Source organism: Lagopus muta, chromosome 14, assembly GCF_023343835.1.
Source record: "Lagopus muta isolate bLagMut1 chromosome 14, bLagMut1 primary, whole genome shotgun sequence".
NCBI lineage: Eukaryota > Metazoa > Chordata > Aves > Galliformes > Phasianidae > Lagopus > Lagopus muta.
In genome coordinates, this window is record NC_064446.1 from 16315213 (window position 1) to 16333935 (window position 18723).

Sequence of the window (18723 nt, forward strand, 5' to 3'; positions counted from 1 at the left end):
AAACTCAAAGACTCTTCCAAAGAGATTAAGAAATCATGGATTTAAGAAAGAAAAATTTAAGGGGCATTAAAGGGCAGAAACGGGCCTAATACAAACACAAGAAAACTTCTGATGTTTAAGGATTTGAATAGCCCTAAATATGATGGGACAAAGACTTTTCAAATTCACCAGATACCTGGAAACAATGACAAGCAGGAGCTTCTGCAGCATCCATCCAGCTAGGGCTGGTTTTGAAGGTGTTCAGACTTCAAAGCAGCAAAATTCCAGCAATCTAACAACCACTGGCCAAACACTTATAGAAGCAATCAAATATCAGAAAGCAGTGTGTCATTAATCACGGGCACTGGCCAGGCTGGCTGTTGTGGAACAGCCCAAAGAAGCTTCATGAGGTGCTGTTAGGGCAAGGAATCTGCTAACCGTGCAGGGTAACGTGGGCTCAGGCAGGCTGTGGATGGATACACAGATACCTCTGACACGATGGAGTGGGGCACCCTGTGTGCTGCAGCAGGTAAATGCCATCTGAGCCTGGCAGAGGCGTTACCAATCCAACTGTCCAAGACCTCTCTCTGAATTTGGGTCTGAAGATACCACAGTGTCGAGATGCTGCCAGGTTTGAACTCCTCAGGCAAACAATAAAACTACTCTTAAAAAGGGAAAGCAGTGCAGCAGTCTCTGCTGGTTACCCCTGCTCTCAGCAAAGGAGGAGCAGACTGTGCTGCGTTCATGTTGTTGGCAACATCCGCCTTCAGGAACAAGGAGAAAACTTACCAAGAAGTTCTGCAGTTAAAATTCACCTGGAAAACGAATGTGAAGGCAAATGTCACATTCCTCCTTAACCTCACTCCAGAGTCCCTCATGAAATCCCCCATAATATGGTGGTAGATGCCTCCAGATCCCTTTTCAGTTCAAGATCAAGCTAGAAGAAATTAGCTCCTGGCTCAAGAAGCAATGAATTATATTAATGTCAGAAGGTGGACAGCATTTGCACCATGCAAGAGCAATAGCACTGCAGATGCACTGGTTGGTGAAGCATCCTCATGTCACAGTACCCATCTCCAACTCATAGCATCAATAGGAACTTGCTACTCCCCCCAATGAATCCAGCTGGCAAAAACCACATGAAAAGAAACAAAGCTCAGGATTCCACTTAAAGACACTAGCACAGAGAAACAGAAAGTGTTTGGGCTGATGGGGGATCCCTGCCTGGCTGCATTTCAGGAAACACTATGTCACAGCCAGCCATAGGCCTTGGGAACCTGGCAAACCACTCCCAGCAAAGGAGCAGCACCTATAACAGAGAGACCCCCAAAAAAGCACAGTTCCAGAATGGCTGGAAATTGTCCTCTGTGCATAAGGATAAGAGCATTTATTTATGCCTGTGTCATCCCACTCGGAAAGCTGTGCTTGTCCTCAGAAACACTCAGAAAACCAAAGCAAGCCCCAAAAGGAAGAACGCACCCAACCTTCATGCCGTCAGTAAGACCCGAAACTGAAAGGGGTTCTTTCAGGCTTAACAACTACCACACAGCTGTACCTCTACAACAGGTGCTTAAACAAGGGCAGAACAGTTTGGAAACATCAGCAGAATGCCCCTTGGGGTGGGATGGTTCTTTGAGGCTCTCTAGATTAAAAAAGAGAAGCATGTATTGAGCTTCAGTGTAAAAAAGCACTCCTAATTAATAATCCCTCCAGCTAGATGGGAGGGATGTCTAGAGATAAAACTGAACAAGTGTTTTAACCTCACACCTGAGATGGAATGAAACAGTTTCTCCCCACATCCAACCCCCCCAAGTCACTGCCCTGCAGCTCTTTGCGAAGCCCCCCCCTCCCACAGCAGGTAACTGTGCTGCTGCCCCAGCTGCTGTCTCCATGGACATAATCTCATGCCACAAAAATTCTGCTGCAGTCCCTCCACTGGAAATACACACACATATTTAACAAGTTAAGAAGCAACATCACAATAAAGTCATAAAGCCTGAGAGCTGCCAGCAATTCACTGAGCTTTGCGCTCATCCTCCAGAGCATGGTTCAGACGGTCGAAGCAGCGGTGCTTCAGGAGCTCTCTCCTCTCCAAAGCACTGAAGTGTGCCTCTGAAAAGCCAGAAAGGAAATCCTACTTCTAAGTGCAGCAGCCCAGCACAAACGCAGAGGAATACTTTGTGTTTGCACACAATACAGGGCAGAACCTGCGGCTGCTTCTCCCTGGCCATAGGAAGTTTTTGTGAGATGATTGTTCCCATTTTACTGAGAAGGTGATGAGAAGATTTTGTAACAGGGTTCATTTGATGGCTATTTAAAATGCATATATATGTTTTATACACTTGAGTGCAATTCATATAGCAGCAGCTTCACGTATTTTTACAACTGGAATGCTTTGATTCTGTAATTCTAGAGAGACACGCACACCTACAATGCCACATCCCTGGTGATGGCAGGAGCACAGGGCTGGCAAAGGCCTGGCTCAGCCTGCCCTGCCTCCTGCCACCAGCCTGCCACTGCCAGATGCACGGCATGGCCAAGGACTCTATTAATAGCAGAATTTACCCTTGGGGAAAATCCACTCACGTGAGTATTATTTGCAGCAGACAGCTGGTACTCAACACCTTGGAGCTTAAGGGTTGTCTCTGCTCTGGAATACTTGCAGGTGTTTCTTGTAGACATATCTTACTATAAAAGCATGGAATGTTTTTGCTCTTGCTATGAACACCTGGCTGCATGGGGAAGAGTGCAGACTGAAGACCAGCTCTGCTGATTGTCACCAGTTAAGCTGAAGGGTTAAAACACCAATATGTAGTGGATCTTAAAGCTGCTTCTCATATATAGGGGAAAGAAAAACCAAACAACGTGGGACATCAGCAAATGCTTTTGCAGCTGCTGACTTACTGGGCACCTCCCCGGCAGGGGCAGCCTCTCCAAATCTGCTTCTGAAGTGCTGCTGCACTCAGCCTCCAGGTGTCACAGCCCCACCTGAGACAAAAGGATTCTGAGCAGGAAAAAGAAAAGCAATAAGGAAAAGCTTCCACAAGAAAAGGTAATTTCTGTTATTGTTGAAACAATGTAAGTTCAGATCAGTAGAATTTACGCCTTCGTAAATGTTCACAACAAGCCTGAATGAAAGGCAGAGTATGGTCATAGAGAAAGAAGAACAAGAAGCATCAAAATCATCCTAAAATGATCTGCTATATGGATGTCATCGCCATAGAAACTGGGCTTTTCTCTCTCCTTATCAACCCCTAAATATATTAAGTGAATTTCTATAACTATTATGGTGTTTGTTTGTTTTTTTTTACACAGTTTCTCAGTAAGAGGACCAATGTGAAGGCAATGAACAGCAACAACATGCAGGATACTTGGAAAACATTTCATTACTGAGAATATAAACAAGTAGTAATATACCAACACATAAAGATATACTTGTATCACTGAAGGCGACGAGACTGATGCCCTCATATCTACTGGAAGCACAGAAGCAGACAAAAACAGAACAAAATCAGACAAAAAAGAATTCTGGTTTCCAGGCTCCAAAATCCAACTATCATAAATAACACTCTTTATTTTGTGCATTCTCCATAAGTTTCACCCATAACCAATAAGACCACAGTGGCGAGGATCAACTCCAGACTTATCCCCATTTGGAAAAAGAAAGAAGCCATTAGGCAACGTGCCTGGAGGGCATTGAAATACAGCACTTGGCTCTCAGCAGCACAGCCCCATCCTACACCTCAGCCATCAGCATCAAATGAACAACTGCACATCCACCAGCAGCTGCCTGATGGTTCCCATGACACAGTGAAGCAGCACTGTATGAGTGGAGGAGGGCAGAGCAGACAGTGTGACGTATCTTCAAAATCCACGTCCAGTTTGGCACGCTGCGTGTTGAGAAGGAAGAGGAGGCATCTCCCTGCAGAGTGCTTTTGCTTTGTGATCCTGCCTGGGGTCTGTGTGGCAGCTGCTCAGCTAACCTGCAGGCTCTGTACAAACTCATCATTACTAGAGCTCTCATCAGGCTGGGAAAGGTGTGGCAATGGCCCGGCCCAGCCGTGCTGTCCCTTCCCCAGCAAAGAGCCTGACCTCAGACATAAGCTGAGTTACAGAATTAGATGATGTGGACATCATTAAAAAGCTTTGTCTCCTAAAATACGTACCATTTTAAAGGAGCTACTACCACAGCCAGTAGAGAGGAGCTGAGGGAGCAGCATCTCCAGAAGGCAGCTCTATGAGCTGCAGCGCCGGCCTTCAGGTGTAGCCCAAGCTGCCTGCTGGCCACGCAAGAGCTCCACGGACCCACCACAGCTCTGTGACCACCGGGATGCTCCGACATCAGCAGAAGCACTCCGAAACACCCCAAGCAGGAGGTGCGCAGGACTCGTGTCCCCACGTGCACCCAGGTGTCCCCTTCCCGTCGGCACAGAGAGGGCAGCGGATGGGAGGAGCGCATCGAGGAGCGCACAACTTTCCCATCGCAGCGCATTGGGTCCACGCTCAAGCTGAAAACTTTAAAACTATTTCGCAGGGTCGCTTTCTGTCCCTCCAACCAAGAAGGGGCTGCGTGGTTTCCCAGTGCGGGGCGCTCGGTTTTACAGCCACAAACGGAGCCGTTTCCACACGGCAGCTCCGAACGGAACCCCGGCTGGCTCCCCCGGCCCGGGGCTCCCCGCACACCGCCCCTCCTCGGCCCCGCTGTTGCAGCGGCAGACCTAGAGCCGCAGCGGTTAGATCGTGACAAATTTCACCAGTAACCCTACACCTCTCTTGGCACCGACTTGGCCTTTTCCCCTCCTTTTTCTGCACGTTTTTAAGGTCGCTCCCTCGCGGCTCGCAGCCCCGTGACGAGCGGCATGGCGCCGGCCTCGCCTCCCCCCCTCCTCCTCCTCCTTCCCCCCAGCCTCGAGCATCCCCCGAGGGAACGCCGGGAGCCCCGCAGGGCCGCCCCGGGGGCAGGAGGAGGGCGGCGGGGCCGCCGCGAGGGGCAGCGCGGCGCCGCCTGAAGAGAACCGGGCGGCGGATGGCGGCGGCGCCGCGGGGAAGGGGCGCTGCCCGGCACCTCACGGCACCTCAGGCGGAGTGGGAGCCCGAGCTCGGGGCGGGGGGAGGCGGGCGGCCCCGGCGCCGCTTTACCTGAAGACGCAGTCGTCTCTCGCGTCCCTGGCCGGGGATGTGAGGCCGTGCTTTTTGTTGAAAAGCTTCTGAAACAGGGTGGGCGGCATCTTGGGGAGCCGCCGCTGCCCCCCGCCGCCGAGCGCCGGGCTCCGCGCAGCGCCGTCCCCGCGCCGCGGCTAGTTCCGCCCGCCCGACTCCATTCGGTGTCACAGTCATATGACAGAAATTAGTCACTCGGCGCTGCCAGAAGGGGAGGGCCGGCGGGGCGGGCCCGGCGGGGCGCTGCGTGGGCCGCTGAGTGGCTGCGGCCCCACGTGGGCTGGGCGCGGGGGGAGCGGAGCGGAGCGCGCGGCCCCCGGGTGGGGAACGGCCGGAGGGGCCGTGGCGGGAGCGGGCTGCTCCTGCTGCACGGGAAAGGCCTCGGGAGCTGGAAAGCGCCTCAGGGATCCTCACCCGCCGTACCGCCGCCCGCGTCCCCCCGTGCCACATCGCCCCGTTCCGGAACGCCGCGGGGAAGGCGGTTCCCCCCCCCCCCCCCCCTCTCCTAGGGCAGCCTGTGCGGTGCTCAGCTGCTTTTTCAGAGAAGTTATCGTACCTTCAATCCAACCTTCAGCACTTCAGAAACTTTTCTTTGAACGTGGAGGCAGGTTTCTGCTTGATTTCCTTGGATAGGTCAAGCTTTGGGGCTGGAAAACAAAAAAAGAAAGAAACCACCACCACCACCACCAATGCATCTCCTCCCACCCTTCTTCTCCCCCAGGCCTGCTCGGGATGGAGGGGCTCCCCAGCACAGACAGAAATAGCATTGGGACAAGGCTGGAGGAAGGAAGGCAGCCACGTGTGCTGTGTGCAGGGGAAGCCATCGTACCCATAAAACAGCCATCTGCCAAACGCATTTAGGACACAGTAACCCACACGTGAATCCAGACCAAACACAAGCCAAAGGGACTGAGTGGTTTTTGCAGTATTTATTAGTTCAGGTTTAAACCAATGGTTACAGTTACCAGCTTCACTGTCTCGCTGTGAGGATATAAGACTAGCAGAAAGTGAAAATAATTAAGAACTGATTAAATAGAAGTGACTCATCTGCTTTCTCTGGAAAACGGAATTAAACTAAGTCAGCATGTGACACAACGCTATATTAGAAATACTTTTAAACAAGGATCATTCTGTGCGTAACATACACAACTGTCTACAGGACCTCTGGTTTTCATCCACTAGAAGTTGATGCTGGTAACAGAAAGCAGGAACCAACATTCAGACACATCTTTCCCTTGTTCTGGATGGAGGACACACCTGCATGCTGCAGGCTCACAGGCGAGAGATCTCTGTATCCCTTCACTATGTGAAAGCCTTCAAACTGGGCACATAAATGCAGTTTCAAATAAGATCTTCAAGTGTAGAATACTACAAAACAATAGAATTTGACCAGGAAATACAGCTGAGCTTTCAACAGTTTCACAATTAACAGAACTGAAGACTGAACCAACATCAAGTCTATTCAAATCCAAGTTGCCAGAGCCCCTTTCAAAGTGAGTCTGTTCCAAAGCTTCAAAGTTAACAGCAAGGGATTCTGGCAAGCTTTGTTAACACACCTTAATCAAGAGAGCAGAGAGGAGGATAGATAGGAAGAGAACAAGAACGAAATACGTTTCATCATCCATTTTCCTGAAAAACCTTCCCACAGGCAAATCCTCACACCTGCATGAAAAACATGACTTCCAACTTACCTGCCCATTTAGCATGCATTGCCTTGGACTCCAATCCTGTCCTTTCTGTGTTTAGAGATTAGGATTTAGAGAACTTACAAACAGAACCATTTGCATACAAGGGCTTTACACTCCAGCAGCTGGTTCACATACCCCTGTAGCATTCCAGTGGGGGAAAAAACATCTTTCGTCATCTCCAAGCACTTTCAGCCTCCTAGAAGAACCATTCATTTCAAAAACAACTGCAAACTATTAATGAAAACCCTCATACATTTGTCCCTGAATGCTTTACTAAACATGCATCCTCAGAGCACATTTCATGGATAGAAAGTTCTTGTGCAGATTGACTCACTGTCATTCCTTTCAAGCCATTGGGACTTCACCACGTCTAGGCTTGTGACAAAGCAGCCCCATTGATACTGTGAGGACTTCTCAATCACTGCACAAATAAGCTCTTCTGTACTATCCCATTAACTGCCTGTGACCTATAACCTTTATCCACTAACATGGAAGAACCAGTTTCCACTTTGAGAGAAATTTTATACAGCCATTCTTCAGTTTGAAACCAAAGCATGGGAAAGTGCCCGTCCTTTCAGAAAAGCAGAACAAGAGTGGATATTGTTGCGGCCTCAAAACGAGTAAGATTTCCTTCCCTAGGGCTGAGGGCTAGCCTGGTAATCAATTACACTTTCTCTCATCTCAAAAGATGAAAAAAAGGAGCAGCACTTTTGTAACTGAGGGGAAGGACAAGAAAGTTTGTGATATTTCTGTCCTGGACAGCCTCATCACACTGAGAGAAAAGAAAAAGGAAAAAAACAGAGTAAAACATTGCAGTTTTCAGGCTGCTCCAGCCAACCCCACAGTTATAAGCAAGTATAACTGCTTTGATCTTGTACTCTCCAATTACTTTGTCAGTATTGGTCTATTTATGATTAGAAAATAAAAATGCTTTGGGTGCAAAGTGTTGTGTTTTGTTTTTTTTTTTTTTTAGGACCTTGCTAGTATACTCTTATAACAACATCTTTTACTCTGGTTCAAGCAGAGGATAATCAATCATCTTAATCCTAACTTACTGCACACCCCAGTTTTGCTTAAAGCTACATCGAGGTGCTAACCCTTCTCTCCTAGGGGCTCCAGATTCTTGCACACTTTGTTACCAGCAGCTTTGTAAGAACAAGGATCCTGGTAATTAGAAGCATTCCTGGAAGCACTCCAACAAGATACTGGGAGAACACTCTCTACTAATGCTTAAATGAAAAATAGTTTAATGCCATGATTGTTAACCTTGAGCCATATGATACGCTTAGACGACATTTGTTTAGAGACTGAATCCAAGTGTGTCTACCTGCACTTCCTTCTAACCCAGAGCAATGGGAAAAGGCCCAGGGTCTGAACTTCCCCAGGTCTGCTCAGATGTAATCAAACTAATTAAAGTCGTGAATTTTATGCTTTTTGGAAACACAAACAGCTTCCAGGGCATGGCAAACCTGGCTGACAGTACTGAGAAACAACCTCACCTTTCAAGATGTTTAGAAAGCCAGACTGTTATTTTGAAACATGGAGAAACTTCCTTAATTCTACCAAAGAGCCTGGGTAAGGATTGGTGTTAGTGAGGACTTTGTGGAGACCCAAACTACTTCAGCATGCAGTAACTATGAGCAGAGAAAAGCCATGCTCTGGTCAGTGTTTTCTGAAGCATTCGGCACACTGAAGAATGACATCTATGGATCAACAAACTGGACTGGATTCCACAGCAGCACTGGGAATCCAACCTATGTACCACGCAGAACAAGCAGCCAACTGCAAAATCCATACCAACATCAACATCCAGCGCTCCAGACATCTAGACAAGCTTTTTTCCACCTCTCTATTCATGCAAGGCACTTACTTCTCTCTGCAAGTCTGAAGCCATTAAAAGTCACAAAGGACCTCTCATCTCCCACTGTCAGACCTTGCAAGCCTTTACCCACAGGCCATGAGGTCTGCTTCTCTGCCCAAACATTATAGTGTATCACAGCACAGAGATGGAAGGATCACTTCACCTATCACACAAATAAAACTCCATAGATACAACGCCACTGTGGAAACCCATCAGTATCTAAAACTTGTACTGGAAAATAAAGCATTAGGTCAACTGATACTTTATATAAAGCACAGGTCCAGGTTGTAAACATTGTGCTTTTTGGCTTCACTTTGCATGAAAAGCTGCATCACAAGAGATGCACATTCTCCTGAGGATGGACAGCATAGGAGGCAAGGGCAGGAGGAGGCAAGGGGCTGTAAGAAGCCACTAACACAAACACCCCAATGCTGGGTGTTCTCTACTCAAGTAGAGGCCACAGCTGTAAAGGCCAATACCACTAAAAAAAACAAACAAACAAAAAAAACAAACAGAAGTTTTGGCATAGCAAGAAGCAAAACTAAAGCAATGCAGTGTGCCGTCTTCAAGTCGTGCTTTTAAAAAATCTAAATGAACTGAAGCAGCATCCTTATGGAGCTCCTAAAGAACAATGCCCAGAATGAGGTCTAGTTGCTTGTACAAGTAATTTAATAGCGAAATATCCAAGTAAAGGATTTACAGGCTTTCTGTCAAACATTATAGTAAGTTTCAAACAATGTAGAAGCCAAAAAAAAAAATATGGCCATTAATCACTCATTAATACTTCTGTTTCATCTCCCTGCTACAGCAAACTTCACTTCCGTTGACTCCTGCTGAAAAATCAGAATCCTCATCTGTGCTTACAGCAGATCCAAGTTTTAGAACTTGTAATAACATCTGGGGAAAAAAAAAATGTTAAGTACTATCAATAAAATGATATATTCTCAAGTTTAAAGAAACCTCATTACTCTGATAAGTTGTTCACACGATCAAGAGAATCTATCACTGGGAGTAGCTCACATCTTACAGGCCCACGGCTAGTGAGCACAGAACAGCAGTTTTAAGAGTACATATGTTGCTAATGGAAGAAGTATAACCCCAAAGACTCCCTGAGCAGAGACAGAGACATCCAGCTCACAAAGAGCCCACAGACACTTGCACTAAGTTAATTCTTAATTCTCAGGCTGCTCTGGAGAAGTAGTAAAAGCAAACATTTTTCTTCTGATAGCCATCCAGTTGCCTACCAAGTATGACCTACGTTCTGCACTCCCATAATGCACACACTCACAAACCTGGGTGCTGTATGTACTCAATGTGGAGCCAGCGACCTGCAATTCCATTGAGAGTTTGTGATATATGCCATTTTTGAAATCTGTTATGCTGATACAGTGTCTGTACACCAAATTAACGCAGCACAGACAGATGAATATAATTTGCAGATTACTTGCAGACACTGTAAAGGACTGTTTTAAACCGAGGAAGACATCTGCCATCCAGTGGCACACCGAGAAACTTCAAGGGATGGCATCTCAAAGGAGGGAATCTGAGCTCTATGATAGGATGAGACAGCTTTGTACACAGTTCTCATCTCTGCTTTATAAAAGCTAGCAGTGAAAAAAGGAGCTTTCCGTATGCTGAGGGTCTCAGAAATAAACAAAAAAGAAACCTTTAAAGAAAAATCCAATTACATGATGAACTTTCAGGGGAAAAAGGCTGGAAAGGGAGCTGCTTAGAATCACAGAATGGCCTGGGTTGAAAAGAACCTCAATGCTCATCCAGTTCCAACCCCCTGCTGTGTGCAGGTCACCAACCAGCAGCCCAGGCTGCCCAGAGCCACATCCAGCCTGGCCTTGAATGCCTGCAGGGATGGGGCATCCACAGCCCCCTTGGGCAACCTGTGCCAGTGCCTCACCACCCTCTGGGTGAAAAACTTCCTCCTCATATCCAACCTAAACCTCCCCTGTCTCAGTTTGAAACCATTCCCCCTTGTCCTATCACCATCCACCCTCGTAAGCAGCTGTTCCCCCTCGTGTTTATACACCCCTTTTCCTGATCATCTTAACTGTGTCAACTAAAAGCAACTCCAAGGAGAGCAAAAGAGAAACATGAAAGCTTTAGAAAGAAGCTGAGATGCTAACTATGTATTCAGCAAAACAGGTTACACACAATCCTACTGACTGGACAGTGGCAGAAGAAGCTTTAGATATTTAAAGGACAAACAGACAATAAGGATAGCTAGTTATCACCTACACCGTGAATGATTCTATGTTCCATTACCTTCAGGCACTCCTTCAGGAAGGCAGAAGGCTTTTGTGTTAACTGGAAGTCGGCGATGCCTGCCAGGTCTACGAGCTGGCGAAGTCCTGACAATGGAGCAGATTTCTTTCCTGTAACACCAAGTCTGAAAAGGTGGATGACATTTCATTCACACAACTGAAGAGATGTTCTTCTAGCTTTCCACCAGGGACATTCAAAAAGCATGCAACAAAGAAAGCAGGGGGACATTGAAGGGATGTCACCAGAAAACATTTAAGACTGACTTGCATACCATTAACATGCAACAGGAATGGGAGACAGAAAGTTTCAAAGCTTGAACAGTCTTCAACTGCTCGCCATGCTGTAAGGTTTTAACAACAGCACTGTATACACACGTGCCAGGACTGGACTTATAGAGTGCAATTTCATCAGAACCTGAAAGAAAATAACCTTTTTTTCTGGACTTGGAGGAAGAATTTCTCTTGCTGAGTTCAAAGACCCAGGAACAGTTTCTTCTGAGTTGACACTGGGACCTGTGGTATTCAGGGATAAATCTTCCCCTGATGAAACTCTGCACACTGGTGACAAGCTAAGCTATAGTTTCTCCAAAACACAACATATGCAGCAATAACTGCCCAATTACATGACAGACAAATGGCCAAACTGGCCAACATCTGTTGGCTCATGCAAAAGACTGTTTTAATTGCTTCAAAAATATGATTTAGGACTCCTAATCTTAAACGATTCTTGTTTTCTGCCTCTAACAAGACCCTGATGTTCTCTGTTAATCTAGTGCCCATAAATCAAAGCTTGTTCACAATAACATATTGAATTCTACAACTCAAATCCTTCCAAATTACCTGGTACAAGTCTTTCTATTGAAACAGTTCTCAATAAAACCATAGGAAAAAAAAAACCCACAAATCTGCAGACTTGTTGAGAGCTATGGCATAAAAGCAAGAGACATCACTTCCATTCCAGTGCTGAGAGAAGTGGCAGTACTGCCTTTACTGAGAGAAAACCCAACTTGGCATTAAACAGCAAGTTTGTTTGGAACAGAGGAAACACAACTAAGGCTACCAAGTGCTGATCTTCTATTGGAAGATGTTATAAAACATCTGACACTGTTCAGCCGGTCGAATTTCAGTTTGCTGCGCAACTTAAACTGTACCATAAGAACAGCCAGAATTAGATTGCACAATGAAGACTGATTGGTTCGGTTTTAATCACCAGAAATGCACATCAGGACACATCTAGGACATTTATTCTTCTCCATGATCAGTGTTGCAAAACTCATTTGATAAGACAGAGGCATTCCAAATCAGATGCTTGCTGTATTGTTCCTACAGTATTCTCTTGGTACACCACCCTGCTTCGTGACAACTACACTGAAAGTAATTAGCAGGTTTTAGAGCTGAAGTACTGAATTGCAAATGTTCACTTTTTTTGTCTCATGCTCTGTGAAATTAAGGCAAAGAATCAGCTGATTGCAGCACAGGAAAAGTACTTCTGAAGTCCCTTTCAAAACCAGGGGATAAAACACTCCGTAGCACTTTTCATATTTAACTGCTACCTTTGTCACGACTCCAAATTCTTACTTCAATTTTTCGCCTTTGTTAATTAGCAAAGCACGATGTAATTACTTACCACTGCATCATCTGTCTGTCCAGAGGGCAGAACCTCTGTTGTCACCTTCACTGATTTGGCTGAAGCTTCTGCTGGGGCAGATTCAAGCCGACCACAAGGCGATGCATTACCTTCTAACAGATCAGACAACTCTTCTTTTCTGATGCTCTTCAGCCTTTTGGGTTCAGCAGTCTGATTGCCAGGCTGAAGGACGAAACAATGACATTTCACGTTAAAAAACTGAATCTCTACTGTCTGGTAAGCATTTAACAAAGAGAATCCCAGTGACAAACTCAAGCTCTATACAGCTGGGTTGGTAGCAGTGACAAAAATCAGTCTGAAAAAGTGAGCCTAGGGGGCACCCATGACTATGACAGCTAGCCAGAGGTATAAACAAGCTACACTGGCAGTCTCTGCCATTGCCTGCAGGCACCTCTTTAAAGGAGCTGACAAGACTTGAATGCACATCTACACTTCTAGGTGGGGACTTCCACCTGCACAAGGAAGGGGCAAATCATCTGTGTTACAACCGAGCTGACTTATGGAAGGCTGTTCACCTTTCTTTCCGCTCCTACTGGTGAAGAACAGCACGTGCCACTTTTTAGGGCTGGAGTTCTCTCTCTTGCAGTGGTAATTTTACAGATTTTTTTCCCTGTGATAGATTTCCAACAAACAAATTAACTTCATCTCATAGCCCACAGCCACCCTCCAACCTACGTCTTACAGGATGTTTTTTAAAGAGGGATTGTTCCAAAGCCACCCATATAAATACCTCCTCCTTTCAATACAACCCTCATCTGCCTTGCCTCCTGCTGTCAACAGGGCAGCATTTTTCCTCTTCCCTTTCCTTAAGGAAACAAGGCTGCTTATTAATCATATGCTCACCTGGTTATTCACCACCAGACACGCATACTGTGTGAGCAGAGGAATTGCATAATCACAACAGTCCTTGCCAGTGGCAGCTTCTGCTGCTACTGCAGTCCAAATTAAACAGAGAAAAATAGTGTGGTACCTGGGCTACAGCCAGAATTGCATCAGTCACAGTTCAGAACTGTAGTTACAAAAGAGACTCCTGTATTCGTGAAGGCTGACATTAAGTAAAGTGAGCAGCATGACCAAAAGCTGTTTCTGAAAAAGCTAAGTGAGAAACCCTGTTTTCACTAAGCATCACAGGTGAGCATTAAAAGTAAAAACGCAGCTCTGTTTTGCTATTGCTAACTAACTTGTTATGAGACAAGTGTTATTTGCAGGAAGGATGTTCAACTCACACTTCCCCTTCTAGTCCAAACTGCCCTCAGCTTGTGGTGCTTTACCTGCCAGAGTAGTTGAAACACTCAGTTCTGAAGAACTGTAATTGCATTTGGGTCTCTTTCTGGGGGGAGGAGAAAAAAAGTGAGCTGCTCTCAATGGATGTTAACATTCATCAAAAAACATACAAGGAAATCAAAGAACAAATAGAGCCTGAGTGAAAAGTGTCTAAAAAAAATTGCTAAACATAGTTACAGCTTGTTCATCAGACAGTTCATCGTCTACCACCCAGGAACAGCACTTACTCCAAAGATATGTGCAATTTAAAAGCTACAGAGGACAATCACTGACACAAAAAGCACTTCATATAGATGATCTGTCAATAGAAGAGCTGGCATCCTAACAATAAGGAGAGCAAAGGGGTTTCAGTATATCACATGCACTGCTCTTCTCATTAAGGAAAAAACATACTGCAAATGAAACTAAAAGGAAAAGAACAACCAGACAGTAGGTAGGAACCTGGCCTGAGATTCATAAAGGCTGCATTCAGTAATCTTTGGAAGTGTCTCATGTTGGTTAATGACTCCTACAGAAAAGGTGCAGAACCTGGCTTTGTCCTCTGCGAGCCCACAGCAGGACCAGGAGCTGACAGCAGGAGTTCCTCATGCTCTGTACTGCAAAGGCAATCCCTGCACTGCCAGCCAATCTTTGCAACTGAAGGCAATCTGATAGAATCAGTGTCAGTGGCAAAAGCCAATTTTATGGGCTTGATAAGTGTCAGCTCCATCAAATCCTGCACTGAGCTTTGTCGTGCTGATTTTCCTGCAGCTCCAATAGTGAAGCAGGAGCCTATGAAGAAAACTCATACCTGCTTGTCTTCATGCACCAGTTTTAAAGCTGGTGGGGACACGGGCAGTTGAAACTCACCAGACACATTTGTGGGATCGCAGGCTTACTCATATTGCCCAAAATATCATTTATAATAGAGAAATCTGAGCATTCTGATGCATCGGCCTGCTTTGCAGATTACCTTTTTATGCACTGGTCTTTACAATCTTCCAATACAGGTTCTGAAAAACACAAAAATCTAAACGTTAAAAGAAAAAGCCAAGCGAGCCAGACCTCGTTTTATGCACACTATAAAGCAAAACATTAGAAGCAAACACAGAACTTGAACAAGGAGCTGTTCCCCATTAAATAAAATAATCCTTACACATTACACAAAGTTCCTTGCACTGCAGTGACATTTGCTTATTTATATACTATTTTGTGTTGTACGAAATCATTACCTAATATTGGTGAAAGATTTGAGATCTGCAGTATCTTATCTATGGCCACTGCTCTGCTGCAGTCCAGAAGAGTGGAGTTCTTGCATTTCACAAAGTCCTCGAAGTCAGGATTACTTGCCCCTGCACACAGAAGATAGAAGCACAAGCTTCTCACACTAAAACTCACTGAGCTATTTCAACTTTTACCAAGTGACAGAAATCTCATTTGCAAGACTTCACAGCATAGCAAAAGCATCGTCTTAGTCCAAACATACAGAAACGGCTGGGAGAAATTCAGCTCAAAGCAAATTAATCAGTCACCCCCAGCAAACGACTTGTGCAGATACTTAAAGTTGAAAGTATGATTCGAATGATATCAGGCCTGCATTCACTCTGCATTGGAGGACCAGGTACCCAGGTTGCACATTAAGCACAGGGTGGCTCACAGCAAAGCTCTGACCCAGCGAGTCACAACCAGCAGAGGCTACTGGCCCTCCTACTCCAGACAACCTCCTCAATCTTTCCAGCATCCAGCAAACAAAGAAGCCTCACCTGAACATTCCTCATCTCTTAACGTTTCAGGGGATGGGAAACTTTCTGTGGTGTCAGTAGCAACTGTGTCATGATCTGCAGAAGAATCTGCATCTAAACATTCGAGGAGAAAGTCTGAAACACCTGTAGGAAGAGTCATCCCTGTGCCTGGAGGGGAGGCAAAAAAGGCAGCTTCAAATGAACTGCATCACTTTACACACACACTTCATTTTTTTCAAGCTTTTAAAAGTGTACCTTTAAGTAAATTGAAGAACTCGTGTTGAAAAGTGGCTCTTCAACAACAACATCACTATGATGTGGTTTAAAACGGGCTGGGCTCAAGGCTGCCTCAATTGTGGCAGCAATCCGCTCAGCACACACTGTTACTGGTCCTTCTCTCTTCTTTTTTTCCTTCATAAGGAAGCCAGGCAGTTCTCAAAAGACTTTAAAATAAACACCTGCCCATGCAGTTTGAGATCAGCACTTTTTCATCTTCTGAAAGAACTCTTGTCACGAATAAGAGTTGAAGCACTCTGTGCACACACCTGCCTGGAACACCTCCTGTGCTGTTGGCTGCTTACACTCAGTTCATGTGAACCAAGCACATGCTGAATCACTGAAATCCAATGTTCATTTTTACCTGTTGCTCCATACAGACACAAAAGCACACTCCATAACGATGCACAATCACTACACTCACCTGAAGTAACATCAGTGCTTTTCAGGCTCTCTTTACTTTCAAAGTTGATTACTGGAGATTCCTAAAATTAAACAATCAATACAAAGAACATAAGAAAACCAGATCTAGACATTAAGTCTAAATTGCATTAAGTGCAATGTCAGAACACATGCAATAATAGATACTCAGGAACTGATGACGTGATACTTTATCACTTAAACTTGCTATTCAGAGCACAGTTTGCACCACTGCTTTTCATGCACCAATAACTGACCTGAAAGCTGACTTAAAAACCATAAAATAAGACATAAATCTCACAATGAATATCCATTAATTTGGATAGTTTTTCACTCACAGGTTGCCTAAGGAGGCTGTGGATGCCCCATCCCTGCAGGCATTCAAGGCCAGGCTGGATGTGGCTCTGGGCAGCCTGGTCTGGTGGCTGGCAACCTGCACACAGCAGGGTGTTGGAGCTGGATAAGCATTGTGGCACTTTACAACCCTGGCTGTTCAATGATTCTGTCCCATCTTTTAATTTACCCTTCACACATCAGCAGTGTTAGAACAAAACAGCATTCTCACCTTCAGCAGTACTGTGCTGCCTTCCACATCCTCTTCATTCTTTGCCAAGAACGGCATTTCTTTCATATTCACTTGAGTGTTGTAACTGGAAAACAGAGCAGAGCTCAATCCATAGAGCTGCACTACACAGAGGGAGCTGACAGCCCAACCCCTGCCCAGCAGACAGCCTGCCCAGCATCAGCCCATCCAGCACCCAGACTGCATTTACAACAGACAGCAGGCAAAACAACGATAAACCAGTGATAATTCTGCATATGAAAGCGTTCCAGCAGACCTTTGGTTGGAGGAGGGGCTCCCTTGGGTGACTTCAAGATTCTCCTTGATTTTTGGTAAGGTTTTCACAGCGCATTTTCCCTTTGGGCCTGAGGAAGAACAAGTATTCAGTTCAGCAACAGGAATGAGATGAGTGTTTCTATCGCAGCACCTTGAAACGCTCCCACTTGTTGATGCTGACAGCAATTCTAGCCCTGTTTTCACACACACCACAAAGCCTGGATTTAGTTTATTCCCACCCATGCATTTATTGCCTGATCAGTATGCCAACCAAAGAAAAAAAATCGAGCCAACTTTAGGAAATACCCTAGAAATCCTTCAGATATTCCACAAGCCCGTTGAACAATAATAATAATAATAATAAAAGCACTTTAGGAACAACTTTTGCTACGCCAAAGCTAAAGGAATATTTATTCTAAATGGGTTCCGCCCCACTCAGCCAGGACAACACCACAACCGCCCCCAGGGCCGCACACCGCACTTACAGCCGGGCTGCGGCTCCCCGCGCCGCACGCTGCCGAACAGCCGCCGCCGGCACTGCGCCGCCCCTGAGCGCCCCGCGGCGGGCAGCTCGCCGGGCAGCGGGGACGAACGCCGCTTCTTCCGCGGGGCCTTCCCCCCCCAAGCCGAGCTCCTCCAGTAGGGCCGCTCCATGGCGAGCCGCTTTTCCTCCCCCCAACCCAACCGGGCCGCGCACCGACCCCGCCGCACTTTCAAGAAGCCCCGAGCGGCCCCAACCGCCGTCCCGCAGCCCGCATGCGCAGCAGCCGCTCCCGGCAGCCGCCAGGCGGCGCTGTGCTGCGTGTGGAGAAAACAGCTGCGCATCTCGGGCGCCGGGAGGAGGTTAAACGGGGGGGGGGGGGGTGGAGTTGGTTTTTGGGGGTGGTGGCAATAAACATCCCCGGCACGGGGAGGTTTGTTCGGCGTTTTGAGCTCGCTAGGGAGAAACGGAGGGTGCCAGGATGCGCTGTCGCAGACAGAAGGCACAAAGGTGGTGCTCAGATTCTCGAAGCCGAGCCGCAGCGCTGGTTTCTGGTGAAAAAGAAGTGCGCTGAAAGCGTGCCGCTTGCCGAGCAAAATCCTGCCTGGCCCCGCCTCTATCCGTGTTCCGGGCGGAGGGCCGGGGCTGCTGCTCGGCTCCTCTGATGAGCGCAGGCTGTGCAGCGGGGCGCTGGGCATGGCGGAGCTGTGCGCCCCAACTCTGCGGCTCGTGGGACCCCGAGTTGTGTTCATACGCAGAAGAATCTCATTGTTCCACCAGCAAGAAAATACAGAGCATCCCTGGGCATTGCGGGATGGTCGGTGAGCGCGGCACAGAAGAACAGAGCAGAGATGGACAGCTTTGAGACTTTATTGTTCGAGCCACGCGGTCCCAAAACACACCGTGCATTCCCAGCAGTCAGTTCACATGAAACAAGCACACACGCTTTGTTGTATCGCTATTGGTTTAAAATAAGAAACAAAACCATGACACAAGGATGCTGCGTCCTCAGAGAACTTTGCAACATCCATGTTGTGTTTTTGTGTTTGTTTGTTTTTATAGATGATGGCTAAAGTCAATCTCAGGTTCCA

General features: G+C 46.6%; 2 protein-coding genes across 3 annotated transcripts in view; both read right to left on the reverse strand.

Moving 5' to 3' along the window:
- Nucleotides 1-5299, reverse strand: part of FNIP1 (folliculin interacting protein 1) — a 60668-nt gene extending 55369 nt beyond the window's left edge. For both annotated transcript variants that reach the window (XM_048960266.1, XM_048960263.1), the window contains exon 1: nucleotides 5119-5299. In XM_048960266.1, the coding sequence (XP_048816223.1) occupies nucleotides 5119-5207 (89 nt within the window). In that variant the 5' untranslated portion in view covers nucleotides 5208-5299. The remainder of the gene's footprint in view (nucleotides 1-5118) is intronic.
- A 754-nt stretch (nucleotides 5300-6053) lies between these two features.
- Nucleotides 6054-17971, reverse strand: MEIKIN (meiotic kinetochore factor). Its single transcript, XM_048960276.1, has 12 exons — nucleotides 17637-17971; nucleotides 17153-17240; nucleotides 16879-16963; nucleotides 16318-16378; nucleotides 15639-15785; nucleotides 15108-15227; nucleotides 14849-14888; nucleotides 13884-13942; nucleotides 13128-13222; nucleotides 12592-12774; nucleotides 10966-11089; nucleotides 6054-9585 (listed from the first exon to the last, which is right to left on the reverse strand). The coding sequence occupies exons 1-12, from the start codon at nucleotides 17803-17805 to the stop codon at nucleotides 9539-9541; spliced, it is 1218 nt and encodes a 405-aa protein (XP_048816233.1). The 5' UTR covers nucleotides 17806-17971; the 3' UTR covers nucleotides 6054-9538.
- Nucleotides 17972-18723: the final 752 nt, after the last annotated feature.

Bases quoted from the DNA above. Each gene is read 5' to 3' on its own strand.
- MEIKIN (XM_048960276.1), bottom strand. From the start codon at position 17,805: ATGGAGCGGCCCTACTGGAGGAGCTCGGCTTGGGGGGGGAAGGCCCCG. The intron at 16,964-17,152 runs GTCTGCTGGAAC...TCTGTTTTCCAG, and splicing joins AGCCCCTCCTCCAACCAAAG to TTACAACACTCAAGTGAATA. The intron at 9,586-10,965 runs GTAATGGAACAT...TTTTTTCCCCAG, and splicing joins TCCTGAAGGAGTGCCTGAAG to ATGTTATTACAAGTTCTAAA.